This window comes from Eretmochelys imbricata, chromosome 6, assembly GCF_965152235.1.
Source record: "Eretmochelys imbricata isolate rEreImb1 chromosome 6, rEreImb1.hap1, whole genome shotgun sequence".
In the NCBI taxonomy this organism is placed as follows: Eukaryota; Metazoa; Chordata; order Testudines; family Cheloniidae; genus Eretmochelys; species Eretmochelys imbricata.
The window spans coordinates 111,275,697-111,287,897 of record NC_135577.1 but is presented as its reverse complement, the minus strand read 5'-3'; the positions used below and the strand labels follow the sequence as shown (position 1 = coordinate 111,287,897).

General features: G+C 44.5%; 1 protein-coding gene across 1 annotated transcript in view; it reads right to left on the bottom strand.

Moving 5' to 3' along the window:
• The window catches only part of LOC144266149 (cytoplasmic dynein 1 heavy chain 1-like), a 108,424-nt gene that overhangs the window by 41,338 nt on the left and 54,885 nt on the right, over positions 1 to 12,201 (bottom strand). The window contains exons 35-40 of the mRNA XM_077819378.1: positions 4,148 to 4,375; positions 3,664 to 3,894; positions 3,363 to 3,503; positions 2,692 to 2,925; positions 1,751 to 1,957; positions 1,547 to 1,668 (exon numbers count right to left, since the gene is read on the bottom strand). Coding sequence (XP_077675504.1) covers positions 1,547 to 1,668; positions 1,751 to 1,957; positions 2,692 to 2,925; positions 3,363 to 3,503; positions 3,664 to 3,894; positions 4,148 to 4,375 — 1,163 coding nt within the window. The remainder of the gene's footprint in view (positions 1 to 1,546; positions 1,669 to 1,750; positions 1,958 to 2,691; positions 2,926 to 3,362; positions 3,504 to 3,663; positions 3,895 to 4,147; positions 4,376 to 12,201) is intronic.

Sequence of the window (12,201 nt, the reverse complement as noted above, 5' to 3'; positions counted from 1 at the left end):
ATTTGATACAAGAGGAGGTGACCTCGACTGTGGGTTCCACCAGAGGGGAAGGTTCCTGGCCTAGCCCCCGACCCACTAGTTGGGTCAGCAGAGACTGCAGGGATTGTTCTCCTCCCTTTCCCCAGGCTGGCCAATGATGAGGTTAGCTGAGTGAACGGCAGGTTTGAGCCACTAGCAAAAGTGGCCAAACTGAGGGCTGCCGTGAATCGCTGAGGCGAGCAAATCCGCCAATAAGCGCAGGAAACCCCCAAGGCAGAGGAGGAACTTTGTCACAGTACTTACAGACTAATCAAGTCCCTCCTGAACATATTCTTTGTTAAACTAAATATCTTGAGCGTTTTGAGTCCATCATTATAAAAGCAGGTTTTCTAATCCTTTATCATTCTTGTGGCCCTTCTCTGAACTCTCTTCAATTTGTCCACATCTTTCTTGAATTGTGGGCATCAGAACTGGACACAGATTCACAGTGGTCACATCAATGCCACAATGGCCACACAGCAGTGGTCACATAAGTGCCAAATACAGAGATCAAATAAACCTCTTTATTCCTATTTGTGATCTTCATTTAAGCATCCCAGGATTGCAATAGCTCTTTTGGCCACAGCGTTACATGTTCAGCGGGGAGCTCAAGTTCAACTGATTATCCACCATGATCCCCAAACCTCTCTCAGGATATAGTCCCCCAGCCTGTAAGTATGGCCAACTTTCTTTGTTCCTAGATGTATGTATTTACATTTAGCTTTATTAAAATGCATATTAACTGCTTGCGCCAAGTTTACCAAGTGACACAGATTGCTGTGAATCAGTGACCTGTCCTCATCATTATTTACCATCCTCCCATTTTTGGGTCCTCTGCAAACAATCAGTGATTGATAAATATGTTAAATATCATATGGTCAAGAACCAGGCCCTGAGCAACCCTACTGGAAACAAGCCCACTCAATAATGGCTCCCAGTTAACAGTTACATTTTGAGACGTATCAGTTAGCCAGTTTTTAATCCATTTAATGTGTACCATGTAACTTTTATATCATTCTAGTTTTTTGTGTGTTTTTTTAAATCAAATTGTCGTGCAATACCAAGTCAAATGCCTTACCTAAGTGAGTATATTATGTCAAAGCTATTACCTTTATCAACTAAATTTGCAATCTCATCAAAAACAACAAAGTTAGTTTGACATGATCTATTCTCCATAAACCCATGTTGATTTGTATTAGTTACATTGCCCTCTATTAACTCTTTAACAATCAAGTCCTGTATCAGCCACTCCATTATTCTGGCTGGGATCTAGGTCATCCCATTTACCCTTTTTAAAAACTGGCATTTTAGCAGCTTTCTTCCAGTCTTCGGAACTTCCAGTGCTCCAAGACTTATTGAAGATCAACAGGAGCCTGATGGACTGTTAATGAGCAGCTCATTTGGATGCAAGGTATTTTTAAACCAATATTTGACGCTACAAAAACTGGATTCCAATAGTAGAATGTAAAGGAATCAGATACTCCATTTCGCAGATCGGTACTATAGTTTTAGTAGCTTCAGAATTTACCTATGTGAAAGTGGTTTCCTTCCAGGATCGGTAGGGGAGTTACAAGCTCCAACAATCTGAATCCTCTCTAATTTCACCCAGGTCTGATCCGACGTATGGTAGAAGCCTCCATGTTCCACCATCTGAATGAGGGAATTGTTTTAATATAAGAAAGTTTCCATAAAAGCATAACAGTAGAATCCTTAGTTTCACAACAAAACAAACCTGTCTAATGAAGGATATGACTCTCTGCGTGCCATACTTATCCATATCTGGCAAGTTGATTTCGTCACAGAACAGCACCAGCCACTTTCCTAGCTGCACGGGAGCCAGCACCACTCCATTAGGTGTACGCCTGTACTCACAGTAATGATCAAAAGTTTTCAAAAGTAGCTCAGGGGTAGTAGCACTAGAGAAGTTAAGTCCAACCACCTTTAAAAAAAAAGGGGGTGAAAGAGGTAAATTCATGAAGACATTTGATATGTTTTAATGTTTTATGATAGCTTGAAGTCTTAGAACCAAAGTTTCAATAGATTATCATTCCTCAGTAACAAATATATGTTACAACTTGGCCTTCAGATTGAAAATATATGCTGTATGTTGACTAGATACTGATCACTGGATTCTGTTTACACAAGTATTTGGGTCACTACAGATATATAAAATTCCTTATAGACTTTGCCATCAAAGTCTGTTATGTGCCAGTAGTACCCACCTGTTATACATACTGTCTCTCATCACTGTTAACAGGTTTAAACACTCATATACCAAGACGGAACAGCTACCTGAACTCAAAATACTTTTGATTTAATACTGAACAAGTGGAAAAAAGCCAGTATTACTGGTGCTAGTTAGAAAGGAAGAACAGATGGCCTTGAAGTTAAGGGACTCCTGGAGTTAGGAAGAGTCTAGATCTTCCTGGTGACTAAGGGCAAGTCACTGATTTCTGCTTCAGTTTCCACTCCCTTTTACAGTTCATGTTTCTACTTCACAGAGTGTTATAAAGATACATTCATTTACTTGGGCAAAGAGCTCTGATACAAAGAAGTTTTTGCCATGTAAGTAGAGAGGTGTTGCTGTAATCACGAGAGTAAACCTTGTAGGCAGCTTTTACTTGTTATAAATTTGCTATTATTCAATAACCCACACATAAACAGAATAGTTACCTCCATATCAGGGCGGGCTCTGAGAGCACTGAAAAGGCTCATAGTCTTTCCAGAACCTGGTGGGCCACAGAGCACTAGGGGTTTGTGTTCCACTAGCCAAGTATACAGCAAAGCTTCATGCCGGACAGTATCTAGGGTTGGTACTACAACATCAAGAGCAGCAACCTTGTGTGTCTCAACTTCAATCTGAGGAACCTTGGACTGCCATGGGACCCATTCACCTGTAATTGACACCTAGGTGAACAGAAATAGTTAATGTACAAATTTAGTAGAGAGATGTGTTTCAATGGGGTTCTCATCATAACCCCATCGTATTTTACACAACTTCATGCTTTAATTTGTGAACTCAGTTAGGCTTTTAACACCTGCAAATTTAATTCTGTGGGACTAGTTTAGAAGAAACTTGGACTACACAGTAAATTATGTACCAACTGAGCAAAACAAATAAAAAATAAAATAATCAATCAAATTTAGAGTGGCTTGCCTTGAGCTAACTTGTGAGATACTAATTTACTCCCATTGAGAGAGGTTAATTTAGAAATAGTGGCAAAGAGTCCTGTGCCATCTTACAGACTAACAGATGTATTGGAGCATAAGCTTCTGTGGGTCATTCTGGTTTTGTTTCTTTAGGAATTAGGTTTGTAACTATACAAGGTACAAGAGGCTATTACCTCATAATCAATTATGGGTATGTTGGGTGCTGTGGGCAATGGTACAGTGGTGATTCTCCTAATGTATTCTCCCAGCTCTGCTCTCATTTTCAGTCCACTGTCTCCAGAGAATGACCACAGTATTGCGTAGACCAGGTATCTCTGATGGAAGACAAGAGAAAGTTTAGTCCACACAAATGCAAAAAAGTATTACTTGTGTTTGAAGGACAGCTGAAGAAAATACAAGGAGACTATTCAAAAAGTCTGGTAACTGTGTTCATCTTTAGGCTTTCAGATCACTTTGCTGCAGTATTTACTTTACCTGGATATAACGCTCCAGTTGCTCTTTCTGCATAGGGAAATCGGGATGGTTTGCATTGTACTGGGCTACATTGCGGCAAGCCTGATGCAACATAGAGAACAATGAACCAAGACAGCGCAAACGAATGAGGTCCATGATATGCTCTAACTTGAAAGCATGTTCAAGAGCTTTAGTCACTAGTCCATTAGATGTGAAATAGGGCTGCATAATTGTTGCTGCATCTCTTTGAATCTGTTGGTAAAGACATTAGCATTGTTCAAAGAACTTGGTTTGTAGTTTTAAGTCATAACACTAGATTTTAAAATAAGTTTGTCAATAGCATGGATTCAAAATGTCATGCGTGTTGTATTCCCTAAAGTTATACTTTGTTAACTCAATCTCTATTTATATTCAGTACAGCCGGTAAGATAAGCTTTCAAGGCACTTCCTACTTTTAGTGGGTCCGGTGTCAGTCCACAGTATTACAATCCATTCCAAGTTATACCTGCAACATTGGAGAAGCTGCTTCTTCACCTTCATCTTCTTTGCCCTTTCGCCTGCGCTGAGCTTCCTCTTCATCTTCATCCAGAGGGATGCTTCGTAGTCTGGCCAAGAAATTATTGAATATCATGTCAGTGCTTAGAACATCTTCACTGAACCAGACCATTCCGCACCTTGACACTGTGGCCATAGTAGCATATTTCAGATCCTGTACCTCAAACATGATACGCACCTAGAGAGAAAGTGCAGACATTTAAGAGAAGTTAGATTTTATGTTCTACTGAATCTATTACAGTAACTCCTCACTTAACATCGTCCCAATTAATGTTGTTTCATTGTTACGTCGCCGATCTGTTAGAGAACATGCTCGTTTAAAGTTGTGCAATGCTCCCTTATAACGTTGTTTTTCTGCAACCAGTGGACAAAGCAGGTGGCTGCCAGAGCTAACTGTTGGGGGTTTGGAACCAGGGGGGACCGGCAGCCCCACTATCAGCTCCCCTAAGTTGTCTGTGCGACAGCCATCCAGCAGGCTATCAATTGCTGGGCAGTTCAGGTATCCCTCCCGCCACTGCCATGTGCTGCTCCTGTTCTCTGCCTTGGAGCTGCTCCCGGGAACCTCCTGCTTGCTGTGCAGGGGGTGGTGGGGTAAGGAGGGGTGCTGATGTCAGGGTGTCCCTATACGTGTTGGTATATGTGAAAGAAAATGTAGAATCAAATGAAATAAAAATCTTAAATGAATCCACATGTTCCATAGAATCTGTATGTATAGTAATTCCATGCTCTAATAAGAATATAACAGTAGGGATCTATTATCGACCACCTGACCAGGACAGTGATAGTGATGATGAAATGCTAAGGGACATTAGAGAAGCTATCAAAATAAAGAACTCAATAATAATGGAGGATTTCAATTATCCCCATATTGACTGGGTACATGTCACCTCAGGACGAAATGCAGAGACAAAATTTCTCGATACTTTAAATGACTGCTTCTTGGAGCAGCTGGTACAGGAACCCACGAGGGGAGGGGCAATTCTCGATCTAGTCCTGAGTGGAGTGAAGGATCTGGTCCAAGAGGTAACTATAACAAGACCGCTTGGAAATAGTGACCATAATATAACAACATTTAACATTCCTGTGGTGGGAAGAACACCTCAGCAGCCCAACACCATGGCATTTCATTTCAGAAAGGGGAACTATGCAAAAATGAGGAGGTTAATTAAACAGAAATTAAAAGGTACCGTGCTAGAGTGAAATCCCTGCAAGCTGCATGGGCACTTTTCAAAGACACCATAATAGAGGCCCAACTTAAGTGTATATCCCAAATTAAAAAAGAGCTACTGTGGCTTAATACCATGTAAAAGAAGCAGTGACAGATAAAAAGGCTTTTAAAAAGTGGAAGTCAGATCCTAGTGAGGTAAATAGAAATGAGCATAAACACTGCCAAATTAAGTATAAAATGTAATAAGAAAAGCCAAAAAGGAGTTTGAAGGACAGCTAGCCAAAAACTCAAAATAATAAAATGTTTAAGTACATCAGAAGCAGGAAGCCTGCTAAACAACTAGTGGGGCCCCTGGACGATCGAGATACAAAAGGAACACAAAGACGATAACATCATTGTGGAGAAACTAAATTAATTCTTTGCTTCAGTCTTCATGACTGAGGATGTTGGGGAGAGTCCCAAACCTGAGTCATCCTTTGTAGGTGACAAATCTGAGGAATTGTCACAGATTGAAGTGTCATTAGAGGAAGTTTTGGAATTAATTGAGAAACTTAACAGTAACAAGTCACCAGGACCAGATGGCATTCACCCAAGAGTCCTGAAAGAACTCATATGTGAAATTGTGGAACTATTAACTGTAGTTTGTAACCTGTCCTTTGAATCAGCTTCTGTACCCAATGACTGGAAGATAGCTAATGTAATGCCAATATTTTAAAATAGCTCTAGAGGTGATCCCGGCAATTACAGACCGGTAAGTCTAACGTCAGTACCAGGCAAATTAGTTGAAACAATAGTAAAGAATAAAATTGTCAGACACATAGTAGAACATAAATTGTTGTGCAAAAGTCAACATGGTTTCTGTAAAGGGAAATCATGTCTTACTAATCTATTAGAGTTCTTTGAAAGGGTCAACATATGTGGACAAAGTTCAGAGGACACAGTGTACTTAGATTTCCAGAAAGCCTTTGACAAGGTCCCTCACCAAAGGCTCTTATGTAAATTAAGTTGTCATGGGATAAGAGGGAAGATCTTTTCATGGATTGAGAACTGGTTAAAACAGTGATTCTCAAAGCTGGTCCACCGCTTGTTCAGGGAAAGCCCCTGGCGGGCCAGACCGGTTTGTTTACCTCCCGCGTCTGCAGGTTCGGCTGATCATGGCTCCCACTGGCCACGGTTTGCCCCTCCAGGCCAATGGGGGCTGCGGGAAGTGGCACAGGCCAAGGGACGTGCTGGCTGCCCTTCATGCAGCCCCCATTGGCCTGGAGAGGTGAACTGCGGCCAGTGGGAGCTGCGATAGGCTGAACCTGCGGATACGGCAGGTAAACAAACCGGACCAGCCAGCCAGGGGCTTTCCCTGAACAAGCAGCGGAACAACTTTGAGAACCACTGGGTTAAAAGACAGGGAACAGAGGGTAGGAATAAATGATAAATTTTCAGAATGGAGAGGGGTAACTAGTGGTGTTCCCCAAGGGTCAGTCCTAGGACCAATCCTATTCAACTTATTCATAAATGATCTGGAGAAAGGGGTAAACAGTGAGGTGACAAAGTTTGCAGAAGATACTGAACTGCTCAAGATAGTTAAGACCAAAGCAGACTGTGAAGCACTTCAAAAAGAACTCACAAAACTAAGTGATTGGGCAACAAAATGGCAAAGAAATTTAATGTGGATAAATGTAAAGTAATGCACATTGGAAAAACTAACCCCAACTATACCTTCAATAGGATGGGGGCTAATTTAGCCCTGGTCTACACTAGGAGTTTAGGTCAAATTTAGCAGCATTAAATCAATGTAAACCTGCATGCGTCCACACAATGAAGCCCTTTTTTTCAACTTAAAGGGCTCTTAAAATCGATTTCCTTACTCCACCCCCAACTAGCCTTAAATCGGCCTTGCCGGGTCGAATTTGGGGTACTGTGGACACAATTAGACGGTATTGGCCTCCGGGAGCTATCCCAGAGTACTCTATTATGATCGCTCTGGACAGCACTCTCAACTCAGATGCACTGGCCAGGTAGACAGGAAAAGGCCTGCAAACTTTTGAATTTTAATTTTCTGTTTGCATGGTCATCTGCAGCTTGCCATGCTGGCCAGAGCTCATCAGCAGAGGTGACCATGATGGAGTCCCAGAATCGCAAAAGAGCTCCAGCATGGACCGAACGGGAGGTACGGGATCTGATCACTGTATGGGGAGAGGAATCCGTGCTATCAGAACTCCGTTCCAGTTTTCGAAATGCCAAAACATTTGTCAAAATCTCCCAGGGCATGAAGGACAGAGGCCATAACAGGGACCCGAAGCAATGCATGAAACTTAAGGAGCTGAGGCAAGCCTACCAGAAAACCAGAGAGGCAAACGGCCGCTCCAGGTCAAAGCCCCAAACATGCCACTTCTATGATGAGCTGCATGCCATTTTAGGGGGTTCAGCCACCACTACCCCAGCCGTGTTCCTTGACTCCTTCAATGGAGATTGAGGCAACAAAGAAGCAGGTTTTGGGGACGAGAAAGATGATGATGATGAAGTTGTAGATAGCTCACAGCAAGCAAGTGGAGAAACCGGTTTTCCCGACAGCCAGGAACTGTTTCTCACCCTGGACCTGGAGCCAGTACCCCCGAACCCACCAAAGGCTGCCTCCTGGACCCGCCAGGTAGAGAAGGGACCTCTGGTGAGTGTACCTTTTAAAATACTATACATGGTTTAAAAGCAAGCATGTTTAATGATTAATTTGCCCTGGCATTTGCGGCTCTCCTGGATGTACTCCCAAAGCCTTTGCAAAAGGTTTCTGGGGAGGGCAGCCTTATTCCGTCCACTGTGGTAGGACACTTTACCACACCACGCCAGTAGCATGTACTAGGGAATCATTGTAGAACAAAGCATTGCAGTGTATGTTTGCTGGCATTCGAACAATATCCGTTCTTTATCTCTCTGTGTTATCCTCAGGAGAGTGATATCATTCATGGTCACCTGGTTGAAATAGGGTGCTTTTCTTAAGGGGACATTCAGGTGCCCGTTCCTGCTGGGCTGTTTGCCTGTGGCTGAACAGAAATGTTCCCTGCTGTTAGCCATGGGGAGGGGTGAGGGGCTAGCCACGTGGTGGGGGGAGGCAAAATGCGACCTTTGAACGAAAGCACATGTGCTGTGTATGTAATGTTAACGGCAAGGTTTACCGTGAAAGAGTGTAGCCATTGTTCTAGAAAATGTGTCTTTTTAAATACCACTGTCTCTTTTTTTTTCTCCACCAGCTACATGTGTTTCAAGGATCACAGGATCTTCTCCTTCCCAGAGACTAGTGAAGATTAGAAGGTGAAAAAAACGCACTCGTGATGAAATGTTCTCTGAGCTCATGCTGTCCTCCCACACTGACAGAGCACAGACGAATGCATGGAGGCAGACAATGTCAGAGTGCAGGAAAGCACAAAATGGGGAGGAGAGGTGGCGGGCTGAAGAGAGTAAGTGGCAGGCTGAAGAGAGTAAGTGGTGGGCTGAAGAGAGGGCTGAAGCTGAAAGGTGGCGGCAGCGTGATGAAAGGAGGCAGGATTCAATGCTGAGGCTGCTGGAGGATCAAACCAATATGCTCCAGCGTATGGTTGAGCTGCAGGAAAGGCAGCAGGAGCACAGACCGCTGCTACAGCCCCTGTGTAACCAACCTCCCTCCTCCCCAAGTTCCATAGCCTCCTCACCCAGATGCCCAAGAACACGGTGGGGGGGCCTCCGGCTACTCCACCCCAGAGGATTGCCCAAGCAACAGAAGGCTGGCATTCAATAAGTTTTAAAATTTTAAACTTTTAAAGTGCTGTGTGGCCTTGTCCTTCCCTCCTCCACCACCTCTCCCAGTGCTTCTCTCCTCCACCACCCATCCTGGGCTACCTTGGTAGTTATCCCTCTATTTGTGTGATGAATGAATAAAGAATGCATGAATATGAAGCAACAATGACTTTATTGCCTCTGCAAGCGGTGATCGAAGGGAGGAGGGGAGGGTGGTTAGCTTACAGGGAAGTAGAGTGAACCAAGGGGCAGAGGGTTTCATCAAGGAGAAACAAACAGAACTTTCACACCGTAGCCTGTCCAGTCATGAAACTGGTTTTCAAAGCTTCTCTGATGCGCACCGCGCCCTCCTGTGCTCTTCTAACCGTCCTGGTGTCTGGCTGTGCAAAACCAGCAGCCAGGCGATTTGCCTCAACCTTCCACCCTGCCATAAACATCTCCCCCTTACTCTCACAGATATTGTGGAGCGCACAGAAAGCAGTAATAACAGTGGGAATATTGGGTTTCGCTGAGGTCTAACCGAGTTAGTAAACTGCGCCAGCGCACTTTTAAATGTCCAAATGCACATTCTACCACCATTCTGCACTTGCTCAGCCTGTAGTTGAACAGCTCCTGACTACTGTCCAGGCTGCCTGTGTATGGCTTCATGAGCCATGGCATTAAGGGGTAGGCTGGGTCCCCAAGGATAACTATAGGCATTTCAACATCCCCAATGGTTATTTTCTGGTCTGGGAATAAAGTTCCTTCTTGCAGCTTTTGAAACAGACCAGAGTTCCTGAAGATGCGAGCGTCATGTACCTTTCCCGGCCATCCCACATTGATGTTGGTGAAATGTCCCTTGTGATCCACCAGTGCTTGCAGCACTATTGAAAAGTACCCCTTGCGGTTTATGTACTCGCCAGCTTGGTGCTCCGGTACCAAGATAGGGATATGGGTTCCGTCTATGGCCCCACCACAGTTAGGGAATCCCATTGCAGCAAAGCCATCCACTATGACCTGCACATTTCCCAGGGTCACTACCCTTGATATCAGCAGATCTTTGACTGCGTGGGCTACTTGCATCACAGCAGCCCCCACAGTAGATTTGCCCACTCCAAATTGATTCCTGACTGACCGGTAGCTGTCTGGCTTTGCAAGCTTCCACAGGGCTATTTCCACTTGCTTCTCAACTGTGAGGGCTGCTCTCATCTTGGTAGTCTTGCGCCTCAGGGCAGGGGAAAGCAAATCACAAAGTTCCATGAAAGTGCCCTTACGCATGCGAAAGTTTTGCAACCACTGGGAATCGTCCCAGACCTGCAACACTATGCAGTCCCACCAGTCTGTGCTTGTTTCCCGAGCCCAGAATCGGCATTCCACCGCATGAACCTGCTGCATTAGCACCATAATGCCCACATTGCCAGGGCCCATGCTTTGAGAGAAGTCTGTGTCCATGTCCTCATCACTCACGTCACCGTGCTGACGTCGCCTACTCACCTGGTATCGCTTTGCCAGGTTCTGGTGCTGCATATACTGCTGGATAATGCGTGTGGTGTTTAATGTGCTCCTAATTGCCAAAGTGATCTTAGTGGGCTCCTTGCTTGCCGTGGTATGGCGTCTGCACAGAAAAAAGGTGTGGAACGATTGTCTGCCGTTGCCTTGACGGAGGGAGGGGTGACTGACAACATGGCTTACAGGGTTGGCTTACAGGGAATTAAAATCAACAAAGGGGGTGGCTTTGTGAGAAACTGAATGGCCCCCTCAAGGATAGAACTCAAAACCTCAAGGATAGAACTCAAAACTGGGTTTAGCAGGCCGTTGATTTCACGGAGGGAGGGAGGGAGGGAGGAGAAAATGAATACAAAACAAATCTGGTCTATTTCTTGTTTTGAGCCACTTCATCTTTCTTTATACATCTTGCTGGCAGCAGACTGTGTAGTACGACTGCTAGCCATCATCATCTCCTGGGTGGTCAGCAGAAGACAGTGCAGTATGACGACTAGCCATCATCTTCTGCTAGCTGGAGGTTAAAAGACAGTGGACTGCCGGTAGGACTCAATCCCCACAAGACGAAACAAGGGAAATGACCTGGCTGAGTCACTCCCATGTTTGCCCAGGTGCCCGGTTAAAAGAGCACCCAGGACTACGTTGATGACGGCTACCAGTCATACTGCACTGTCTGCTGCCAAAAGGCAATAAACTGCTGCTGTGTAGCAATGCAGTACCACGTCTGCCAGCACCCAGGAGACATACGGTGACGGTTAGCTGAGCAGGCTCCATGCTTGCCGTGGTATGGCGTCTGCACAGGTAACTCAAGAAAAGAGGCGCAAAATGATTGTCTGCCCTTGCTTTCACGGAGGGAGGGAGGGAGGGAGGGAAGGAAGGGGGGCCTGATGATATGTACCCAGAACCACCCATGACAATGTTTTAGCCCCATCAAGCACTGGGATTTCTACCCAGAATTCAAATGGGCGGCGGAGACTGCGGGAACTGTGGGATAGCCACCCACAGTGCAACGCTCCAGAAGTCGACGGTTGCCTCGGTACTGTGGACACACTCCGCCGACTACATGCACTTAGAGCATTTGTGTGGGGACACACACAATCAACTGTATAAAAACGCTTTCTACAAAACCGACTTCTATAAATTCGACCTAATTTCGTAGTGTAGACATACCCTTAGCTACAACTAATCACAAAAGAGATCTTAGAGTCATCGTGGATAGTTCTCTGAAGAAGTCCACACAGTGTGCAGTGTGCAGCGGCAGTCAAAAAAAACAAACAGGATGTTAGGAACCATTAAAAAAGGGATAGAGAATAAGATGGAGAATATCTTATTGCCCTTATATAAATCCATGGTACTCCCACATCTTGAATACTGCATACAGAGGTGGTCTCCTCATCTCAAAAAAGATATGCTGGCATTAGAAAAGGTTCAGAAAAGGGCATCTGAAGTGATTAGTGGTTTGGAACGGGTCCCATGTGAGGAGAGATTAAAGAGGCTAGGACTTTTCAGCTTGGAAAAGAGGAGACTAAGTGGGGATTTGATAGAGGTATATAAAGTCATGAGTGGTGTGGAGAAAGTGAATAAGGAAAAGT